The following is a 25104-nucleotide window of genomic DNA, read 5'->3' as shown; positions in this document are numbered from 1 at the left end:
AATAGATGTGCTCTGAAACAGCAACTTATGATTGGTAGAACTTGGAGAATTCATAAAGAAATAAGACCACTGAGGAAAGGGTTAGTAGTGGAATCTGTTATGAAGATATTTGACATGAATATAATCCTAAGAATAATTTTAGCACAGACCTCAAAAGTATATGAAGTGATAGCAATGAATAGCTATGCACTATAGACACGTAAACGTCCATCAAAAAGAAATGGTTATAGCCTTAAAATGAAGCATAAGGAAAAATTTCTAACTACTGAGGTGGGATCCTCTACCCAGGATTCTTCTCCAGGTGGTTTTAAAATTCAGAAGCTTTTGTGGGTTTTTTGATGGGGGGTGGGCAGAGTATGGAGACAATAAAGATATCCAGAGTACTTGAATAACTCTTGTAAAACAACTAATGGCTTTCTTCACTTTAGGATTTTGAAGCATAGTTCTCTTGTTGAGAGAGGAAAAGAGAAAAATCACAGTCCTTCTGTTAAGGAGAGTCCATTTATCTTCACCCATGCAATGATCCTGATTCCAAAAGAGCAACCAAACTTTTACCATGTGAGCAGGCTGGTGGGGGCAATTCCAGAAATAGTTTTCTAGAAAGCCATGGAAAATACAACAGTCTAGCAGGTACGCAAAATAATATCCAGGGGTGCCTGGGTGGGTCAGACAGTTAAGTGTCCCTTCGGCTCAGGTTCTCACAGTTCTTGAGCTCAAGCCCTGCATCAGGTTCTGTGCTGACAGCTCGGAGCCTGGAGCCTGGAGCCTGTCTCAGATTCTGTCTCCCTCTCTGCCCTTCCCCCACTCACACGGTGTCTCTCTCTCTCTCAAAAACAAATAAGCATTAAAAAATAAAAATAAAAAAAATAATATCCAACAGTTTGTATTAGCCAACCTTTATGAATGCTAACATTTCCAGTCCTTTTATTATTCCTTAGTACTAGGTAAAAAGTACCTAGAATACCACATGTTTCTTTGAAATTTTAACAGAGGGTTAAGTACCTATATTTCTTTTTGGTCCCTACAACCTATGGCACATATTTCTGTTCTTAGATGATAAACACTATTGTTTGTGTGTTAAATATAATAATGAATTCTAAGACAGGAGGTCGCTAACTGCAGATAACCTCAGCATCTCTGAAAGACATTTATCTATGGTTGGGCATTTTTGAGGTTTGAAACATAGTTACCTATAATTTAGCTCTGTAATTTCTCCACCCTCCTAAAAATGAATACATGTATGAACCACTTTTATCTGAACACTTTTATCTAAAGTTTACAAAAATATAAATATTTCAGAATTTTAGAACTGTAAAAGGATCCTACTGATAGCTAGTTAAGCTCCTCCCCCAATTTTCCATTTAATGTGGCAACTGAGGCCCTCACTCATAGGTTAAACGACTGACAAGGATAAAACCCTTCCCTTCTTGCCTCTTTGTATATGTCACATTTAGGCTGAGCTCCTGAAAGCACTAGTTTACTTTTGCTACAGAGACTCTGCATCTCTATTATCTACACTATTCTTTTAAAACTATATGATACAAAAGCAGTTACCTTAATCTTTGATTTAAAATGTCATACCTTGGGCACCTGGGTGGCTCAGTCAGTTGACTTCGGCTCAGATCATGATCTCACACTTCATGGGTTCGATCAACCCCCATGTTGGGCTCTGCGCGGACAGTGCAGAGTCTGCTTGGGATTCTGTCTCCTCTCTCTGCCTTCCCCTTGCTCATGCTTTCTCTCTCTCACTCTCTCTCTCTCAAAAACAAATAAACTTAAATATATATATATATATATATACATATATATATATATATACATAAATTAAATGTCATACCCACAAACTTGTGACATATTGCAACCATTTTATTAATATGAAGCATTGAGATACATCCTTTAACAGGAGTATTGATTCACTACCATGATTGTGTATCGATACTCTGATGCAGTATCATACTTGCTTCAGTCAAATTATGTGTGAATTGCTTTCACTTCCACATGTATAAAACATATATATTTCATTGTTTGAAAGAACAGCACACAGCCATGCACCTCCTCTTTCTGGTTGAAATGCATGTAAATACACTCATGTACACTGGATTTTTCATGGCTCAAAGACTTCATAATACATGAACAACTTTTCAGTACACTATTTCTGCTCCATCTTTTTTTTTCTTTAACTGAAGGGGTGTGGGGAGCAATACTGTGGTACAAAAGACCTTTTTACAAGGTCTCTTCTGGAAAAATGTTTGAGAATAGTTTTAGTCCTATAATGACTGTAATCAAGATCATCCTACAAGGACATGAAGGTAGATTCACTCTCCTGGAGAGTTTCTGATCTTATTAAGAATAGTACGACAGGGGGAAAATAGTATAAACACATTCTGGCAGAAGACTCTCCTAGAGAGATATTTTGAACATATTTCAATCCTAGAATGACTGTAATGAAGATGACATGACAGTTGAAATCATTTTGCTGAAGAAGTTCGTGTCTAAAGACACAGTGTATTTAAATGCTGTTGTAATTTTTTATGTTTTGTGAAAATATGAGAGGCCATGGAAGCAGAAAAAGGTAGCACTAGAACAAAGAATAAGGAAACACTTTTAAAGAATAAACACTTAACACATAAAAATTTTAAATGGTATCTAATAAATTTTCATGTCAAATATTTTAACTAAAGATACAAATTTTAAATGGCAACTAATAAATCTTCATGTCAGATCATTTAACAAAATCCACAAATAGATTATAAAAATTGAACAATCATAAATGTCTTATATATAAAGTTTTAAGGGAAAGTTTAAATTTCTACATTATTCTGTTTAATCAGATATTTGAGGAATTTTAAGTACTGCTGAGGAGCAGTTTTTACAATTCTAAAATAATTCAGCTATGAAAATAATGTCACAATTAAGGTTTGGCACAGTAGCATTCCAGCAATCCTCAGTCATCCACAAACGTTAACCGTCCAGGCCCTTCATTCTTCATCCATCTCCTGTATCGCTTCCATCTAGGGTCATTTGCCAATTTTTTCTTTAGTTCTTCCTCTTGTTCTTGTTTATAAACCTGTAAGTATAAATAACCCTAAATGACTTTACTATCCAAAGGGAAACATGTGTCATTACTTTTACAGCATATTAATATTTTTCAAATATAACTTCAGGTAAAAGTTTCCTGTGAATGTACACAGTCTTCTGAAGACCATGCATCTAAAAATACTAAGCAATTAAGCACCTTAACATTCAGGGTTAAATTAAAAAAATTTGTACAAGAACTTAGTAATTTTTGTCACCGATTTCTGTAACCTGAGAATACATTCGTTTCCTTACTGAAATCATACATCAGCTGAGTTGAAAGGGTGTAAACATTTCCTCTCCACAATTAATATCCAATATTAAAGAATCACACTATTACTTTAATACAATACTCTGAAAATTTAACTGATGACTTTCAGTATTTGTTAATGCTAACGAAGGGAAAAAAATGACCTTTTATATACACTTGTCTCCAAATTGAACTTACATCTACTTTTATCTTCGAAGAGAAGTTTTGGTTTTTCAAAATATTTTACTAAGGTTCCCAAAGAGGGCTAAATAAACCACAAAGGTATAGAACAAAGAAAATCTTCATGGATGTCAGCTGAAGCTAAATGGACAAGTTTTCATAACCAGTTTCATCAAATTGTAGAAAGAAATGATTTTACTACCAAATTTTAGGAGGTAATGACTAAGATCACCTCATATAATTAACATATGATAATTCAGCCCAGGATAGTACTCCATGGAAAATATAGTTTTGTAAACTGGGCTGCTTACCCTACTTAAAAGAGAAAACTTTTCAAATAATTCAGGAACAAAACAGTATGTTACCTTCCATTTTTATGTTATTTACAAGCAGGCTAACTACATCTACTTGCGAAAACATTCTGGCAATTCATAGTAAGTTAAATATAATTCAGACTGGAACCCTACCTTCAGTAAAATCTATTTAGGACACCACCTATAAAAAGGAATGTTGGGGTGCCTGGGTGGTTCAGTCAGTTGAGCATCTGACTTTGGTTCAGGTCATCATCTCATGGTTCATGAATTCAAGCCCCAGTCTCATGGTTCATGAGTTCGAGCCCTGCATCGGGCTCTCTGCTGTCAGCGCAAAGCCTGCTTTGGATCCTCTGTCTCCCTCTCTCTCTGCCCCTCCTCCGCTCACGTGTGTGTAAGCATATGTTCTCTCTCAAATAAATAAATAAACTTAAAAAAAAAAGGGAATGTTTATGAAACTAAAAAAAAACAAACACACTTCAGATTTCTTAAGAAGGTCTCACTGTATTATTTTTTTGTTTTGTTTTAAGTAAACTCTACCCAATGTGGGACTCAAACTCACAACCCTGAGATCAAGAGTCACACTGGGGCACCGGGGTGGCTCAGTCAGTTAAGCTTCAGACTTCGCCCAGGTCATGATCTCGTGGTTCGTGGGTTCTAGCTCCATGTCAGGCTCTGTGCTGACTGTGCCTCCCTCTCTCTGTGCCCTCCCCCACTTGTGCTCTGTCTCTCAAAAATAAACATTTAAAAAAAATAGGAAGAAAAAGAGTCACATGCTCCACTGCAGTGCCTGGATGGCTCAGTCACTTAAGCGTCTTTGGCTTAACTTTGGCTCAGGTCATGATCTCAGTTTGTGAGTTCAAGCCCCATGGCAGGCTCTGCACTGACAGTGCAGGCATGCTTGGGATTCTCTCTCTCCCTCTTGCTGCCCTCCCCCTTTCGTGCTCGCTTACTCTCATAAATAAATAAATAAATAAATAGGTAGGTAAATAAGTAAATAAGTAATAAGTAAAGTTACATGTTCTACCAACTGAGCCAGCCAGGCACCCCATCACTGTGCTTTATTCTTATATTTAATAACATCAATTAATTTTACCCCAAACCTAATATAATATCATTATGATGAGATTACTAGTTCCTCTAGGACTTTAGCTAAGCAGCTGCTCACTTCAAGGTAACTAGTATAGATGACAATTATATAGCATTTATTAAACTGCCCAAAATTTAGAGGCATTTTTTTAAAAATAAAAGTTAACTTTTCATAATATATTTATTATACAGAAGATTCTGTGCTCATTTATTTTGAAATGAAGTTATTTCAACAAAATTTCCATCTCTTATTCCTTCTCTGTTTTGTTTTTTTTTTTAATCTCTGGCTAAGTTTACATGACTGAAAGAAAATTTGGGGAAGAACAAATTTTAATTAGAACAATTAACAGAAAGTTGTTGTGACACCCTTGCAAACATAAATATTATCCCACTGCAGTTTAACACAACAAATTAGACCCGCATGAGTCAATTAAAGTATTTGAAGTTCATCTTTTAAGACAAATTACAGGTTAAAAACCCATTGTCCCACTACCAAATATAGTCACACTTCCAATAAAAACTGGATCTTTATTTATTATTTAAATCTTGGATTTCAGAAATTGGAGTGCATTTCTGTGATCCGTTCTCATACACCAAATTTTAACTTCAAAAGTAAGATAACACTAAAATCCCAGCAGAGAGTACTCACCTCATAATTCTCTTTTATCCAGAGCTCCCGTTTAAGAAAAGTTTCTTTCTGATGATCTTCTAGACTATCAAACTGAGACTTTGACATCTTCATGGATTTACGTATGATATATAGTCTTTCTTCTTCCCCATATTCTTTGCCTTTGATGTTAAAGTTATAGATCCATCGGCAATACCAGACTATATATGAGCACAGGTGAAAAGGTGCTAAGAGAATCTGAAACAGGAGAAGATCACATATCTGTGGCTTCTGATAGCCTCCCTTTATATCTATTTTACTTTTTATAATGTTTTTTATGATGCTCTCCTCCTTGTCACGAATTTCCTCTTTGGACTTTTTGTTTCTGCCCTTCTCTTTGGCTTTTCCAAGCAACCCCTGCTGCTTGGCAATCTCCATGGCTTGGATACGGTATTTGGGCACTGTGGCTAGGTAGCTGATTGCCTTGTCGTAGCTGTTCCACCAGCTGAAAAACTGGAATATTTAACAAAGAAAAATGGGTCATTTTTACTACCAAAATGCATCTTGGTGAACACCTTCCCCCCCTCCAAAGCCATTCTGATTAAAAATAGGGATCTCAAGGGGTGCCTGCCTGGCTGGCTTAGTCTGTAGAGCATGCAACTCTTGATCTCGGGGTCATGAGCTTGGCATAGAGCTTAACTTAATTAAAAAAAAAAAAAAATCGGGACCACAATCATCTTTCTCTGTAAGTAAAAGATAAAATTGAATAACACCCACATGTACATGGGATCTCAGGCTAGATAAATCAAGTAAGCCCTGAGCTGGGCCAAAAAGCCATTAATTCAGACAGGAGATAACCAAGATCAGAAGATAAATCCATGGAATCACACCATACCTTTCATTTCACATCTTTATGAAATGACTTTCCCTAGATCACTATTAAAAAATTCTCTCTCTCTCTCTCTTTTTAAGACTGTGAAAAAAAAAATTAAAAAAAAAAAATAAATCTCCTAGGGGCGCCTGGGTGGCGCAGTCGGTTAAGCGTCCGACTTCAGCCAGGTCACGATCTCGCGGTCCGTGAGTTCGAGCCCCGCGTCAGGCTCTGGGCTGATGGCTCGGAGCCTGGAGCCTGTTTCCGATCCTGTGTCTCCCTCTCTCTCTCTGCCCCTCCCCCGTTCATGCTCTGTCTCTCTCTGTCCCAAAAATAAATAAAAAACGTTGAAAAAAAAAAATTAAAAAAAAAAAAAAAAAGACTGTGAGACTGTGATCTACATTCTGGAGGACGAGTTAACTGGCAAAACTAGCCAGTGAGGAACTTGTTTAAAAAAGAGATCACAGGATATAGACTCAGGCAACTATATTCATTCCCATCTCTTTCCTAAGCCATCTAGACATATCACAGCAATGCTCATTATATTCTGAAGTAAAAGATTCAAATATGTTTGAGCTCATATTTGACTGGAAAACATCTGGGACACCTGGGTAGTTCAGTTGGTTGAGCATCTGACTTCGGCTCAGGTCATGATCTCTCTCTCTTTCTCTCAAAACTAAATAAACATTAAGCGCGCGCACACACACACACACACACACACGGACTGTGACTGTAAAACATCTAACTTATTTCGTAAATATATACAAAGTGTTTTGTTAATTGTCAGAAAAAGCCCTACTCCTCACTATTCCACACATTTCATTTGCTGTTTTACTGAATGAATATTGCAGTTACACCGATAATATCTTGAAATATTATAGTAGCAATCTATTAGGACTAAGGAAAAGAAATGTTACTAGGATATCACATTATCTAAAACACAAAGGTAAAATTATCCCTGCTTTCCCCTTTGAAGGGAAAATACTTCTGCAAAAGCGGATACATTTAAAATACACGTTAGTTTTCAACAGGATTTCTATTTGTCATACAAAGTGACTCTCATTTCTGGGAATTAAGCTGGAACAGTTTTCAGACTAGCAAATTGCTTCATTCTAATCATCTGACATGTTCTTTTCCTCTAGAGAACATAACAGGTGTGGTTAGTTTAAGAATAGTAGGAAAAACTCACTTCAAGCTGAAGTTAAATTTTTGTGACATTTAGAAGAACATGAAAAGTTACTACAGCTCTTTTAATCTGTTTCAGTAGTTTTCAGCCTAAGCAAGAGTGCCCTTAGCAGGCAGTGGAAATGTGTGGGACATTTTTGGTTGTTATAGTAATGGCAAGCACTTCTGGCATTTTGTGGATAGCCACCAAGACTTACTAGTTCACATTAAGAAGTTCAGGTTTGGGGGCACCTGGGTGGCTCAGCTGGTTAAGGGTCCAACTCTGGATTTCAACCCAGGTCATGATCTCACAGTTCCTGGGTTCAAGCCCCATGTTGGGCTCTCTGCTGACAGTGTGGAGCCTGCTTGCGATTCTCTGTCTTCTGCTCTCTCAAAAATAAATAAATATTTTTTAAAAAATAAAGAAAAAGTTCAGGTTTTCCCTAAATTTAATGAGAAATCATTGAAAAGTCCTACAAAAATAATGATATGATCAGGTTAACATTCACTCTGGCTGTTGGGGGAAATACTCTAAATGGAACAATGAGAAAAAGATCTATTGTTGAGTTTTTTATAGTTAAATAATGACATTCATCATTAATTTCTTGGATTTCCCATTTACAATGATTCCAATGTTATCGATTGGTTGAACAAATGAATTATTTTTCTAGTCTAAAAAAATTAGTCTCAACTGCAAGTAAAATTTTATAAGAATTTATAAGTATAAACTTTATAAGAAGGTACTTCTAGGGGCGCCTGGATGGCTTAGTCGGTTGACTGTTTGACTTTGGCTCAGGTCACGATCTTGCGGTTCATGAGTTTGAGCCCCGCGTCTGGCTCTGTGCTGACAGCTCAGAGCCTGGAGCCTACCTTGGATTCTGTGTCTCCCTCTCTCTCTGTCCATCCCCTGCTCGCTCTCTCTCTCTCTCTCTCTCACAAATAAACATTAAAAAAAAAAAAATTAAAAAAAAAATAAAAGGTACTTCTAATTCAGTTTTAATGCCCAGTACCAGGCAATGTGCACTCAAACACATACACGAAGACATACACCTCCATTAATACCAACCTGAAACACTGAAATAGCACATACACTGACCAAAATCACAACTCTAACATCCACTTTGGGGGCTAAGCGCCTGCTGTAGTAATGATAGTAATGGCTATAGTACTCTTCTGGGTGATCCAGCATGTAGTCATAATCTTTTCGTGTTTCTTCATCCTGTAAAATAACAAGATACTCAATTTCATAGGACATTTCATTAAATGGACTTAGTTAAGTCAAACAGATAATCTGTTAAGTCAAACAGAATTTTATAATCATGTAAGATTAATGTGAATAAAAGGACTGAAACTATCAAAATGAAAAATTTCCCACCACTCTTCAAAGGCACACATAAATTTGTTTCTAGAACTTTAATATTAGGTATAAAGCATAATAAAAGTAATCTCTCCAAATTTGTAAGTGTTGTTAGTCCTCCTGAAAAAATAAAAACATTTTAATAGCAATTAACCATGATGTTTTAGGCAGCGTTATGGTGCTAATAAGGATGTTGTCACGTTCTTTTAACTTCAGAACATGTTGATACCTACTTTCAATAATTATTCATAGGAACAAATGTTTATCTCTATTATAGATATTCGCCATCATTTTCCAGCCTTGTATAGAAAGTTTTCTGTTGAAAGCAATGATTAAGACAACAAAAAGCAGACAAAGCCAGTCTGTGCCTTATAAAACTGAATTATGCTCATCTCCAAGAAACACTGATGCAGTATAATGGTAAAAAGTTTAACTTTGTGACTTCAAGTGAAATCTTTAGCCTCTCTGAGCCTCACTCTTCCTCATCTGTAAAACAGAGATAATATCTACCCTTCTAATTTTACAGGGTTATTTCAAACATCAAGTGATACAACATTATAAAAAACATGTTACAAATACAGAGTATTTTACTATTATATTATCACAGCCCAGTTCATAAATAAGGTAACATATAGATCTTTCTTAATTACACAAACACGTTGAAAAAAAAAAATCACAGCATTCTGAAATGCTGCTCTGAATGTTCACAAATAAAACATTTCTTAAAACCTCTAATTTTAATCAATTTCAAATAGAGATAAATGCCAATCTCTTACTGAGCTACATAGGTTGAAGAACTCTACACAGGGTTATGATTTGCTTCTTTATCACACAGGAAACCTATTTTGTCTTTCTTTTTTTTAAAAGTAAACTCAGGGTGCCTGAGTGGCTCAGTCGATTAAGCATCCGACTTCAGGTCATGATTTCATGGTTGGTGGGTTTGAGCCCCACGTCAGGCTCTGTGCTGACAGCTCAGAGCCTGGAGCCTGCTTCGAATTCTGTGTCTCCCTCTCTCTCTGCCCCTCCCCCTCTCATGCTCTGTCTCTCTCTCAAAAATAAACATTAAAAAAAAAATTAGAGTAAACTCTTCCCCCAATGTGGGGCTCAAACTCATGACCAGAGATCAAAAGTCGCTTGCTCTACCAACTGAGCTAGCCAAGCGCCCCCTATTTTGCCTTATGTCCAAAGAGTGTTAAAGAATAAAACCACAACAAATTCTTTACTCTCTGTAAGGGAGGGAGTACAACAGAAACCATTATGAAAATTAACCATCTTATTTAACCTAGAGGCTGTCTTTCTAGCATGAATTATTTAATATTCATAAAATTGTAAATTCTTAACTAAAGGCATTTCAAAATCCATACCTAGTGCTTTACCACAGATGAAGGCTCTGGGGTCTATTCAGGACCTCCTGACCCTTCCAACATGCAGTTTCTGAGATTTGAAATGAGTTTGCTAATGGCAATATCTCCTCTGTACCCATTAAAATCATTATATGTTTTCTAATAAGAATTGTGAATTTGAGCACATTCTCAGTGACAATTCTCTTAGATTCAGTACGTTCAAACTATTTTTTACCTCTGACTAGAATCTGAAACCAAATAAACTAGTATCTAGTATAATGAAATTTAAATATATTTAAAGTCTACTCTACCACACTATTTGGAGGCCCAGTATGAGAACTGTCTGTTATTTAGAGAGGGCTGAGTTCAGGCTGTTTTTATTTTCAAATTCACTCTTTGAATGTTCTTTTCTGTTAAAAAAAAAGATTTTCTTGTGGCAATTGGCACATGCCTCAACTGTCAATCCATTATTCTTTCTATAAGGCATTATAGTTTATAGCTTCTAACCTAAAAAGGGCAAAACTTTATAGGTCATACAGATAGCTCTGAAGACTAAAACCCACATATCTTGATGTATCTCATTTTGAGTACTTTAAGGCATCTTTTAAGAATTTTTCCATTCTCCCTCTAGTTTTTGCTTTTTGGACTAATTTTATAGAAATGTTCTGCTTTTGGCCTGAAATCTTTGACTTTTCATTCAGCCTCCCAATCTGGGTAGATGCCTTTTGAAATGCGTTTCTTCAAACACAATTCTTCTTGCTCCAACTTGATTACATGTAGTAGTTTTGAAACTAACTGCCACACTGATCAGATTCCTAAAGAACTCCAGCCAGCATCATTATCTACACAGAGCCCTTTGCCCAGCCTGACTGTACTCCTCCTGGTTAAAGTATACAGCACTGTCTTTGAGTGTGACTGAAATCTGCTATGTGAATGTCATAGGTCCAACAGTTATCCTCTCGTCTTTGTTCTCTTAGTGAAGGTCACAATCCATAGAATGCAGATATCCCTATTCAAACATTTCACCCAGATCTTCTACCACGGTCACCATCTTCTCACTGGTCCCTAAATTTGTGACTTACTTCATTGAGTCCTGAGCTCTTCTAATAGGATGGTCAACTAATGTTCCAGCAACCAGCCACTCCAAAATCTGAACCTTGTGTCTGGCCTCTCTGCTGCAACCAGAGCCTGTGAAGTCTATTCAGAGCCCTCTAATGAGGCCTCAAATTAATTCCTGCAAAAGGTTTCAGGATCAAGTCTGACTTCACGGGATGGTTTTCTTTTCTTTGGGGTCACCATAAATTTATGACCCCGTTTTTGTCACGATTAAAGACAAGAAAGGTTGGCCACCTCCTTGTTATAGGATTTAATCAGCCAGAATCTTTACTCTTAGGTTTATAGCTTTCTCTCCAGATTGAAGAAAATTATCTTAGGCTGAGGTATGCATAATATACCTTGGAAGGTATTCAAGGTTGGCACAAATTGGAGAGTTAGTTTTCAACAGTCTAAGTCAAAATTCTACTCTCTAGTAGCCTACAAAGTTTAGAATCAACCTAGTAAGAATACTAGGTTACCAACGATACCAGGAATACTAGCAAGGATACCTGGAATACTAGCAAAAAAAAAGACAAGAGGCTGAGACCCAATTGAAAGCTACAGGTACATACATATTTTAAAACCATTATATTTATTTTTTCTCCCACCATCCTGGAACTCAGTCCTCAATCTCCAGTGATTCCCTGTGGCTAGTAAGTTAAAATTTCTTGACATGCAACAAGGCCCCCATAACTAGTGCACTCTTACCTAGCAACATCTCATCACTTGCCCCTCTTTTGCCCATAGCAAACATCAGATAGTAATTTCTGAAATTTGGTGTGTTCTTCCAGTACAGCATGCCCTTTCATACCTATGTCTTTGAACATATAATTCTTTCTACCTCAAATGCCCATCCCTTTCTTCCAACCTCATGAGCTCCTATTAATCCTTTAGGACACTCTTATTACATATGTGACCTATTTATTATAGCACTTATCACATTGTAATCATTCGTTTTTTCTTTTGCTTGAGTGAGAACTTCTGGAAGATAGGTAGGGTGACACATTAATCTCTGTATATCCAAGGCCTACCATAGTGCCTGGCATTCAGTAAGTGTCATTTAAAAAATGAGTAAAATTTTGTAAAGGCTCTCCCTCACTATACACAGGTCTTCATCTCACCAGGAAGGCCGGTGATTATTTCACAAAAACTTGGGCTTAGCAGAAATGACTGCTTGATTTCATAGCTTATGAAAATATGCTACTGTGGCTAAAACAGCTTAAACCTTAAAACAGTTTAATGTCTTACCTTTCAATAAGGTAGTATTTTTTCTTTCAGCAATTTTGTGGATCTTAAGGTCCCAGGGTCAGGAGATTCCAACTTCTTTCCAAAACCAAAACCTTTATACTTGTTTCTTCCTCCTCTCTGTCCTGAGCCTTGACCAGCAGGGCAATAAGCTCCTTGTTTCTAATCTCTACAGGAAAAAATGGTGCTTCTGCTGGTGTCCACTCCACTCCCAATCCTCTTGGGCATATGCAGGAGGACTGGAACAGAACCACCAATATCTAGATCAAAAGTGAACAAGAGGAAACCCACAAGCAAAGAAAGCACTGAATCCTTCCTTCTCTTATGAAAATGATCATTCCCCCCCCCCACCTCCCCAGAGGCAAAAATATATTATGTTCTTGCCCTTGAAGAAATAATGAATTGTTTGGTCTCAATATACATAAATTGCAATAATTTGTATTGCAGCCACTTATACATTAAAATTTTTCTGTTACACAGATAGTAGAAACCATTTTAGGTTGGATGTTAAAGGCCAGGAATCAATAGTATATTAAAAAAACATAGTAATATTTTTGTTCATTCTTAAGAATATATATTAATCCCATTTTAAAAGAAATACACACACACAAATGATCCTTTAAAAAAAATAACATCTGTTCCTACATTTTTATCCAGGCCATTACATCCTACTACAGAGGAAGGAAATTCACTGCTGTCAGTTTCATTTCTCTCCCTGCTTCCTGACCCCAGTCACTATGCCACTGTCTTCCCATGTCTTCTCTTCTTTCCACATGTGACCTCAACAACTTCCACGATTTGCAGTATCACCTACATACTAGTGATACTCGGATTTGCTTTTCCTGTGTCCTCCTATTTTCAAATATCTCCTAAGCATTTCCTAAATGTAACATAACTATCTCAAAACAAACATGCAAATCTGTCCCTCCGTGTCAGTTAATAGTATAGTATCACCATCTACTTGGTAACCTGAGCTTTTAAAAACCTTGGTTATTTCCAAATCAGGGGCATAATTACACGGGCATTAAGCCTGTGCTCAATTCAAAGGAGGATAAAAAGACAAATAAGATAACGTCCTGGTCTCAAGAACTCTTCCATTTAGAACAATCTAGCAAGAAAAATGCAATTTGATGTGCTAAGGAAGAAAAGACTAACTCTGCCTGAGACCACTGGTAACAGAAACCACAGCAGAGAAGAAGTAAGTACTGGATCTTGAAAAGCAAGTACAGTGTAAAATCTGTTCCAGCCACAGGTAACATCAAGTGTTGAAGTACAGAAGCATCAATGAATTTAATGGATTCAGCGAAGGTTGCACAGTAGGGAAATTTAGGAAGAAAGTATAGTAAATGTGCCCAGGAAGACAGATTTGGATAAGAACCGTGGAGAGGACCTTGTATGCCATGCTGAAGTGCTAGAGTAGTATCATCTGTGCTATTCAAAAACAAAATGTTTTAAAGCATGAGAACAATACCACTAAGTAGAAGTGTTTATTTTCGAAAGCTAACTCTGACAATATTGTGCAGAATGGAATGAGGGTGCCTGGCTGGCTCAGTCCGTTAAGCATTAGACTCTTGATTTCAGCTCAGGTCGTGATCTCATGGTTCAAGAGTTCGAGCCCCATATGGGGCTCCATGCTGATGGTGCAGAGCCTGCTTGGGATTTTTTCCCTCTCTCTCTGCCCCTCTCCTACTCATGCACTCTTGCTCTCTCTCAAAATAAATAAGCTTAAAAAAAAAAAAAAAAGAACAGGATATCAAGTTTAGAGAAGATGCTAGAGAAAATAGTGGAAGATTCTGAAAAAGGAAGAAAAAAATTACTGGAATCTTTTCAATTCTTGGAGCCTCCTGGGATTATCTATTCCTGAAGGAGGGTTGCACCTTTATAGGGACAGAAGTAACATGTAGAAAACTGGAAGTAATGCAGATAATTCTTCTTCACAGAAAGATAAATTGTGTCCAATGGAATACAACTGACTATTGCCTTGTCATACTGGCCAGTTTTACAGGCACTTTAGTGTTCCCTGTTCGTGAATGTGTGGCAATTTTTCTCTTTTGAACTGATTTCAATATCTTAGTGGTTCCTTCATTAATTAATTAAATAAAATCTGACAATGTTCATTTTGTGTTTATATGAGTCATAATTACATCCTCTTTTAAAACGTATGCTTTAACAAACATAACAAGATTGACTTCTCAAATGTTTAATTGTGGGTAACTATGCTACAAAATGAGACACAACTGAAAATATGAACCTAGAGAACACAGATTTTAGAGTTGTCACAGATGTAGTTGAGTTTCACCAGGAATAGATTAGAAAACAAAAAGAAAAAAGAGTACCCAAAGGATAGAACTCTAAGGAAAAGCAATGTTTAAGGTGCTGGCAGAAGAAAAGATTATAAAGACTGAAAAGAAATGACTAGAAAGACAGGTGAAAAGGGTGAGAATAACACTGAGGGTGTTTAGGGAGAACAGCTTAAAGAACTATATGATCAGCAACATCAAATGCCACAGATCACACCAGGAGGGAGAAAGGAAGAGCAGCTCTCAGATCTGACACCTAGAGCACCACTGTTCACCTGAAGAACAATTCCAGTATGTGTGCTGATACACGTCAGTCTACGGCAGCTGGAAGGAAAAGGAGATGAGGAAGTAAAGATAGCCAACAGTGAAAAAAGAAGAAAGATGTGACAGTAGCTTTGAAAGAAGCAAAATTAAGTGAAAGGAATGTGAAATGAACCAACTAAGAGATTTTCAAGTTACCAAAGAAGAATGACAAAATTCCAGAAAATGGTGGAAATGAATTCAGTCAAAAACCTCCCCGTCTTCCCTAACCCATTCTCAATATTCTCAGAATTTTCTTCCTGAGAGAAACATCAGGTTGTGTTATTTCTTCTCTTTAAAACCTCTGGTAACTATTCGATACATAAAGTTCGAATTCCTGAACACGGAATAAAGGGTTGTTCATCATCTGATCCCAAACTATGTTCCAGTCTCCTGAAACATCTCCCTACCATATGCCTGACAGGCTTCTAACCTAAAAGTAGTAGATCCTCTAAAATCTGTGAAAAATGCAATAAGGGTCTCTGTGCTGTGAATATCTCAAAATGTTCTTTTTACCCATGATAAATCTGCACAGGCTAAATTAAAATCTCAAGTGCTCAGTTTCTGGCCAGAATTCTATCAACTCAGTAGTTTTTGTGTTAATCAAAAGCTCTGATTGGGTGTTGATAACATCATGTGTCAGGTAGTCACAGAACTAAAATTAAATATATCTGGTATATAGTCAGTCTTGGCCATAAGTAGGGAATAACAGTTGAAATTAAGGGATCAGTAAAAAATAAACACTTATGGACTCACAGCAGAAATCGTGTGTGTGGTGCATAAGGTACCACACCCTTCTTCTGAGCCCATGGGAGAAATCACTATCGAACATGTCCTCCTTCCTTCTCACTAAACCCAGACAAGATCTCAAAACCTTTACAAGTGTTTCAGGGAGTCATAACCAATCAGAGTTGACATGTAAAATGAAAACTATCTGCCATCAAGCTTAATTAAGTTGGCTGTTTATCAGCCATCACAACTGTATTCAAAATATACATGTTTTTTATTATTTTTATGAATACCCAATTATTATGAATGATTGATTAATCTGGATAGATGCTAGGAAAGAAAAACAATAATTCTAAGAAGTGCAGTTAATTGTTCCTCAAAACAAAGAGTACTTCAGAGAAATATAATAAAAGTGATCATTGGTGGAGAAAATACTATTATAATACCTTACCAAACTAGATCTCATTCCTGGAATGAGTCTTCCATACTCATGACTCCATGTTTTTGTTGATCAGGTTTTCCGTCTACCAAAAATATCCCTTCACTGTCAACTGTTGGTGACTGTTCTAGATCCAGATCAAAGAGTACATTCTTCTCCAATCCCCAAAGAAGAAATAATTGTGTCCTCTCAGTGCTGCAATATAACCTAACATTTTTTATTATATAACTTAAATAAATAATAACCACACAATAAGTACCTGTCTCCTTGTTATGTTAAAAGATTAAAGGCAAGAACTGTGCCTTCTTCATTGTTACTGTCTCCTCCCTCAGCGCCTCCCTCAGTACCAGTTACAGAAAGGACTGAATAAGAGAATAAACTAAGGAAGAACAATAAACAGTCACATAAAAGGGTAGGGTGTTCAGAATCCACCCCTTATGCCCAATTCTTCATAAGTGCTAAAGCTCTGCTACACCAATTAGACTGATAGAAAACTAAAGTGTTCTTGTGACTTCCCTGCCAAGACAAGGCTAAAGTAGTAAAAGGCTCTCACTACAGATCTCCTACCTTATCAGATAACCTTCATGCCAAGATCTTTTGGCAATACTGCCAAGATCTTTTCTGTTCTTTTGTGATTTTGCAAAATGGTGTCAAATTCTATTTTCCCATTTTCTAAGTGCATTCTTTCCACCTGTTCCCTCATCTGCTTACTTCTATGCCTTCCGTATTCCATCTACTTCATCTAATTGTTATCTATATTCAAAAAGGGTCAATGTTTTCACTCAAAAAAAAACAGAATTTATCCTTAGAAATAGATGTGCATTTTCTCTCATGCGGGAACTTTTCATTCATAGCCATCCAACCTACTTTATCTATACCACTCTTTAAAACTACAGTTAATTTAGGGTAAAATACCAAAGTAGGCTTCACATAACAATGTCACAATGTCAGAAATCCACTTTCAATTTCTATTCAATCCGAATCTATCTCCAAATATGAGTTTTCATTTAACAAACATTCATTATCTGATGTGCCAGACACTGGGCTAGGTTCCATGGATATACATACAAAAAGGCAAGGAGATGGTTTAGTGAAGAAAGGAGGGCTACTCCATATTTACAGTGCAGTGTGATAAGTGCTATATCCACATAAAAAGATTCAATGTTGACACAGCAAGTGAGAGTCCATTTACTTAACTTCCAAAGTCCACAAATTCCCTGAATCCCAGTAGTCGAATACACTAAATACTATTTCATTGTCTTAACTTTGCTTATATGATGAAGCAAATATAACACAGTGTGTAAAATCATAATGGTTTGAAGTCCTGCTGAGAACTGCATTTTTAAGTTATTTGAAAATGTGAACTAAGCATGACTTGATGAAAGCATCTGACCAGTGCCTTCGCCATCCACAATTACCCATCCTTCTTTTTCTGGTTTTCCTCAGTATCTCTGTGCACAGGTAGAATCTGTTGCTAAAATAACAATGACCAAGTGTGATATCTCCTGTCTTACCAACTGTATTTAAATCCTGTTAGTGTACTTATTTTTTTAGCAACCACCATCTTAAAAAGCCTCTCTCTCTCAAAGAGGTATTTATTTGACCAAGACAACTTCAGTCATAAATCCACAAGAATTCACAAATATAAGTTCCCATTTTGGTGATATATTTTATTATCAACATTCAGAGATCCTTGGTTATTAGAAGTTTTGATGGAAAACCACTATAAGCTTATAATGAAGATATAATATAGCTTCTTATATCACATATATTAAAAATATTAAGAGACTTGAACAGACTAATAATAAGAGAAATCAAAAGGTTATCAAAAAATTATGGGGGAAGAAAAAAGACTCCTAGCTCCAATGAATTTATAAGTAATCATTTCAGATTTCAAGAAAGGAAAAATTTCTTTTAGATACACTGTTTCAAGATGGAATCTACCTGTGCATTTTACAAAGCAAATATAAAATCAACTTCTTCCATATGTCAGGAATAACTGCACATGGCTATGAAGGAGGACACAGTCTTCCCAAGTCCCTCCCTCTTTCTGGCTGGCTTTGTACATAAGTACACCTCTCACAGGGTTTACTGTTATTCTTTATGGAGAAAGATACAGCGCATACCAAAACTAGCAAACAGAACAGAAGTGGTCCCAGGTAGGCATCTGCTACCTCCATGAGATGATATGTGGAATTCTAGATAGGCTTCTGCATCTCCTTATTCCAGAGCCACTGGAACCTACCAACTCCTCCCACTATTCTATCTGATCTGCTCTTAGCAAAGGCCATGTGAACCTCTTATCCCTCACAAGCCCTGATTCCAGCCTGCAGATATAACTCAAGTAGTAGTTACATCCCCATTGCCTCAAAGGGATAATTTGAAGGCTGAAGCTATCCAAATTGGATGACCCCAGTTCACTAGATCTTTGCATTACCCAGAAATGAATTCTCTGGCCGCTTACTCACAGTTTTTCATTATGACAGAAATAAAACCTGACCACCCTGTTTGTTTTTAATAACTTCCACATACAGCAAATCAAAGTCCTTTTCTTTATTCCAGGAGAGGGAATCTGCAATGAAGTTTGAAAAAGAAAAGTTTCTGGAAGTGTTCCACTTAGAAGTCCATCTCTATAACTGTAAAACTGTTTTCATAGAGCTGAGCTAGGTCTGATTTTCAGGGTCCAAACCATCCCTAGACATCCCTTTCCTCTGACAGTAACTCTGAGTGGGGCTGGGGAAACTACTGCACATTCTCTCACTCCCTCCTCCATCAGCACAACTCCAATTGTTTCCTGTTTGGAGACATTTGTAGTACTGCAAGCCTCTTGTTGGAATCAAGATTAAAAGTGTTACTTTTGGGGTGCCTGGGTCACTCAGTCAGTTAAGCGTCCAACTCTTGATTTCGGCTCAGGTCACAATCTCATGGTTCATGAGTTCCAGCCCCATGTCAGGTTCCACACTGACAGTGCGGGAGCCTGCTTGGGATTCTCTCTCTCCCTCTTTCTCTCCACCTCTCCCCAACCTGCTCTTTCTCTCTAAATAAATAAATAAACTTGAAAAAAAATTACGTGTTACTTTCTCCAGACATACCAGTTTTTAGCTGCCAAAAAGTGCACAAATTATTTCATTGAGCTTTCATTAGCTAACCAATCAACCCTAAACTTTAGGGGTAAAAACTTTTAGAGGCAACCAATGCAGATCTGCCAAATCAGCTTCCAAATATGTGTCTTCAAGAAAATGGCAAGAATAGTTAAGAATCTTGGGGTTCCTCCCAGCAAGAATTTATCTACCATCTCTCATTCTTGGTTCTCGTTTACTAACATGCTCACCACTCTCATGCCAAACCATCTCCAACCCCAGCAGAAGGCAACAGCTGTCAGTGTTTCTGCTGCCCTCTCTTCTGGAAGTCCTCCATCCCTCCAGTGCTTCCTTATATGCCACCAGGTCCTTCTGCCTGTTTGTCTGGACCACTAGATTTCCTCACTGCAGAAAAACACAGATTGGGGCTTTAGATGCTGGGTTGTCCTGGATGGAGAAGTTCTTTCCCATTTTTGGGAAGTCTTTCCTCAATCACTCTATATCCTAAATAATAAGCAACTAAACCCTCTGGTATCTGCACTTTCCCCATGCCCCACTCATTCTTCAGTTAATTGCCAGTAAGAATTACAATCTCAACAATGCTAGTCATAATTCAGCAAACTCCACACACTCATTAATATGACTCCATATTATATAAACTGCTCTGGAAAGCATGAATGAAAAGCCTTTAACTCCTTGTTTCAGTATTTTCAGCTCTGGGAAGCTAATCTATAAAAATAATCCATGGTTAAATTACAGTATACCCAAAGTAGTCATTAAAAGCAGACAACATAGGGGCGCCTGGGTGGCGCAGTCGGTTAAGCGTCCGACTTCAGCCAGGTCACGATCTCGCGGTCCGTGAGTTCGAGCCCCGCGTCAGGCTCTGGGCTGATGGCTCGGAGCCTGGAGCCTGTTTCCGATTCTGTGTCTCCCTCTCTCTCTGACCCTCCCCCGTTCATGCTCTGTCTCTCTCTGTCCCAAAAAAAAAAATAAATAAAAAAACGTTGAAAAAAAAAAAAAGCAGACAACATAGCAACATGGAAAACTTTGACTCCAAAAAAAAAAAAAAAAAAAAAAAAAAAAAAGGAGAGGGGCGCCTGGGTGACTCAGTCAGTTGATCACTCCACTCTTGATTTCGGCTCAGGTCATGATCGCAGGGTTGCAGGGCAGCTCAGAGCTGAGTGTGTGTGGAGCCTGCTTGAGATTCTTTCTCTCTCTCTCCCCCTCTACCCCACCCCCACCCACCGCAAACACACTCGTGATCTCCCTCTCAAATTAAAAAAAATATATATATATATACATATATACATATATAAATATATATACATACATATATATATATATATATATATATTTTTTTTTTTTTTTTTTAAGGCTGGAAAGAAGTACCTTACAATTGCTGTAAATTGCTGGTACATTTGCATGATGGGGCCCTTGAAGCAGTTACACTTCCATCCAATAGGAGTTACACTTGTGATTCCTTATATGGTTTGATTTTTGCAGTAGGAGAAGAGAACAGGATCAGGCTAAATCTCCCCATCCCCAAAGGACTCCATAAAGCCTTTGTCAAATGACTACACACATATTCACAAACTTTTCCTGTCAAAAATTCTCAGAGTCTTGAATCCCAAGTCATTAAGCACCTATTTACAGGTCCTATACAGTGGATTTCTCACACTTATTCAATCCTCCTAATAACCCTCTGAGGAGGTATCACGGCTTTAATTTTGCATATGAAGAAACAGCTACTGTGACATATTGAGTCACTATCCAAGGTCATACTTGGGGTGTAGGAGCCAAGAGTCAAATATCCGGTCTTCTGACTGCTTGTTCATTGTTTTGTTTTTCTAGATCCGTAAACCCACGCTAAATGGCACATTTAATACCATGCCCAGAAATCAAGTTTCTGTCATGTCAAATTGGCGCCATCACAGTCATTCAATATTGGAGACCTTTCCTGTGTTCTATCACAGATCCTGGTAATAACAACTACCTTGCTTTACAAGTGTGAGCTACACGTTTTTAAAGCGCTTTCACTAAATCCTTAGATGCCCAAAGCTTTGCAAAACTGTAACAAAAAAGGAGAGGGCTGTCCCCCAAGGCCCGAGGGGGCTCCCATCTTTGTCAATGAGCCGTATGGGTTCTTTCGCGGGGCCACGTAGGAAATCGCGAACATCCTAGATAGGAGTCGTGGCGGTGGCCGCGCCCGGAGTCGGGGTCACCGAGAACCCTGCTCCGCAGGCCAGGAGTCTTCGCAACCCATCTGCTCCCCCAGACCTCACCTTAAGAGTCTCGTAGGCGGTCGCCACCAACAGGAAGGCCTCTTCGGCGCTCTGCGGCGTCAGTCCCGGGCCCTCATCGCCAGGCTCAGGCCGGTAGCGGTCGGGGTGGTAGCGCCGGGCCAGCTGGCGGTAGGCCCGCGCTATCTCCGCCTTGCCTGCCGTGCGGCTCACGCCCAGCACCTCGTAGCAGTCGCGCGTGCCGCAGTAGAGCCCCTCCACCAGGGCCCCCGCGGGCCGCACCAGCAGCAGCACCAGCAGCAGGGGCGGCAGCAGCACCAACCAGCGCCGGCCGGCAGCCCCGGCTCCCCGGCGCGGAGCGAGCGGCGCCGCCATCCCGGCCTCGGCCGCTGCTCCACCACCCCAGCACCTCTGCCGCACACCGCCGTGCGCCGGGCTCCGCCTCCCCGACCTAACTCCACATCAGCAGGCGCCGCCTCCGCGCAGGCGCACTGGGCACTGCTGCGACAAGCACTCGTTTCGCGACCGTTGCTACGGGAGACGGACGCCTCATCCGCCGGGCCGCTTCCGGTATGCAGCTGTCCGCTTTCCTAGCCTCAGCTGCTGGAGGATTTGTTGTTAGACTTAAAGGATGTCTCAGTGTCGCACGTAACCAGTGTTCGCAGAGCGCTTTACGTAACGTCCACGGTACCCTTCACACGCGATCTTTTCTACAGCCTTACTTCAGCTGCGTCAGTTGGTAGTCTGGCTCTCTTACCGTCTGGTTATCGCCGTAAAGATGTGTGCACAGGGTTTTAAAGCGAGTCCCGAGCCCCAGACGCCTTCCTTTCACTAGTCCCGTGCTGTCTTTCCCAAAGGAAGATGAACTTAGAGATTCTAGTCACTCTCTGCCTGCTGGGGACCCTTAAAGGGTTTCTCAGCCTCCACACTGGTAACATTTTGGACAAGATAAGTATTTGCCAAGTAAAGGGCTGCCCTATGCATTGTAAAATGGTTAGCAGCCCTGACCTCTACACGCTAGTAGTACCACCTATCTGAGCGTGACAGTCAAAAATGTCTCCAGATATTGCCAAATGTGTTCTGGGTGTAGAAAAACAATACAGGCGGCTCACTTAAATTTGAATCTCTGACACAACAAATAATTTCTTAGTGTAATTGTATCCCAAATATTTCATGGGACTATACAACAATATGAAGAACTTTGCCTCAAAAAATGTGTTTCTATCATTCGCTTAGTACATATTTATTGAGTCTCTAATAGGAGCTAGGCACTGTTGGAGGCTCTGGGGACATAGTGGTGAGTAAGGTAGACAAAAGTTCTTGATCTCAGGGAACATATATTCTGGTGGAGGATGACAGACAATAAACAAGAAAATAAGTAAACTTTAAGATATAATAATTTCCTTTAAGAAAATGAAACAAAGATACACATATATGTATGATATATAGCATACATACATAGAGAGAAGAGAGAGAGAGAATTAATGAAACACATAGGAGAGTCACCTAAGCTGAAATTATTAGAGCCAGGGTCAATTGTTAGGGTCAATTCCAGGACATCTAAACTGACTTTGAAGGACAAATAGAGGATGACTTGAGGAATGGGAGTTAGGGAGTTTTGGAATAAGGGAGTTGTGAAGGAAGTACCAAGAAGGGGAAAGAGGCAGGCAAGAAGAGAACATGAAGCTTTTCAAGAAATAAAATATAGTCCATAGGACTGGGATGGGAATGAGGAGTGAAAGGGATGAAACCAGAAGCAGCCAGATTGTGAGCGGACATTTTATTCCATGTCGAAGAAGTTACTTTTTATCCTAAGAGCAATGGAGAGCCAGAGTGGAATTTTAAGTAGTAAAATGACACCTTCAAATTTGCACTTCAGAAAAATTACTCTGCTGAGAAAATAAGTTGGGAGATGTCAGGACGACCATTATGAGACAGTTTTAAGAGTCCAAGTAAGAGATGCTACAGGCCCATTTCAAGGTAGTACACTGAGAATAGAGAAAGCATAGTGAAAAGTTGAGGCACTTTCGTGAAACAAAATGGGCAGTTTAGGATCATTGGTTCTGGAGAAGCTAAGGAGAGGAATAAGTCATGATAATGCCCACATTTCTGGATTGGACAGCCAGGTGCCATCTCTAAAATAAGGAACACAGAAGGAAAGTGGGTTTATGGTGTAAGATGATGCATCCATTTGGGACATACTGTGTTTGAAATTCCATCCATGTCCACATCAGAGCATGGCACGTCCATATTTGAAACATTTGATGATTCTCATTGAACCTCACATCCCATGAGGCTCTCAGATATGCAGATTTCCCAGTCCACTTCCTCCATGCAAGCTCTTCTTATAGAAGCTCATTGCTACCTGTTCAGGCTCTCCTTCCCAACTGGAAGAACTTGCTGTTCTACCTTGAGTTAAAGGAAATTTTCTACATTACAAATGTGATAGTGTTACTCTCACTCGACTTTGCCCTCAGATTAGAGTTCAAATACTTTAGCAGGCTCTCAAGATTCTGTGACAATCTAGGGCCTCATACACTCTGCTTTTGCTCACACTGGTCTGTCTGTGTAAAATATCATCCCTCCCCTGCTGCAGTCCCCTCCAACCCCCTATATCCTGCAGGATTTAGAGATAGTTTTCTTCTATTTGAACTCTCCCCTTGTCGTGTCATAGTCCCACAGCTGATTTGGAGCTTTGTACTCAAGATCAAACTAGCAGAGGGAAAGCTCACTTCAGAGCAGACAGAACTGTGGTGGATATTAATTTAGTGCCTCTGAGTTGCAATCTCACAATTCCTTGCCCTGGGGAACAGGACTCTGCAGACTGCATTTCCCCCATGGCCACCTGACTGTTAAACTCTACCTACAGAGGGTGCTGGGGCACACTGCAAGGCTGGAAAAGGAAAAGAGCATTGCATTTTTTTTTCTCAAACAGATCAATATGCAAAATTCCCTGTTCAGCACCACTTTCTTTGCCACCATGTTGGTGATGGCTCCTACTATGGGTTGATTCATGTCTCCCCCCAAAAGACATGTTCAAGTCCTAACCTCTTGTACCTGTGAATGTGAACTTTTTGTTGGAAACAGAGGCTTTGCAGATGTAATTATTTAAAATAGAGTCATGTTGGAGGCGCCTGGGTGGCAGTTAAGTCAGTTAAGCATCTGACTTGACTTTGGCTCAGGTCATGATCTCATGGCCATGGGATGGAGTCCAGAGGCTGACTCTGTGCTGATAACACAGAGCCTGCTTGGGATTCTCTCTCTCTCTCTTTCTCTCTCTGTCCCTCCACCTCACGTGCTTTCCCTGTCTCTCTTTAGATAAACTTTTTTTAAAAAATGAAAAAAAGAAAATGAAGTCATGCTGGATACAAGTGGGTTCTAATCCAACAACTCTTGTCCCCTTAATAAGAAAGCGGCCAGACACACAGG

General features: G+C 38.9%; 2 protein-coding genes across 2 annotated transcripts in view; one reads left to right on the top strand and one right to left on the bottom strand.

Annotated features, from left to right (window-relative positions):
* The window catches only part of PTGR1 (prostaglandin reductase 1), an 84210-nt gene that overhangs the window by 7672 nt on the left and 51434 nt on the right, over positions 1–25104 (top strand). The gene's annotated exons all lie outside the window — the stretch shown is intronic.
* DNAJC25 (DnaJ heat shock protein family (Hsp40) member C25) lies at positions 1852–22124 on the bottom strand. The gene is made up of 4 exons (XM_049636758.1): positions 21718–22124; positions 8614–8766; positions 5555–6025; positions 1852–3067 (listed from the first exon to the last, which is right to left on the bottom strand). The coding sequence occupies exons 1-4, from the start codon at positions 22048–22050 to the stop codon at positions 2945–2947; spliced, it is 1080 nt and encodes a 359-aa protein (XP_049492715.1). The 5' UTR covers positions 22051–22124; the 3' UTR covers positions 1852–2944.

This window comes from Panthera uncia, chromosome D4 (assembly GCF_023721935.1).
Source record: "Panthera uncia isolate 11264 chromosome D4, Puncia_PCG_1.0, whole genome shotgun sequence".
Lineage (NCBI taxonomy): Eukaryota > Metazoa > Chordata > Mammalia > Carnivora > Felidae > Panthera > Panthera uncia.
Note: the sequence above shows the minus strand (reverse complement) of the source record. Positions and strands in the feature narration are given on the sequence as shown.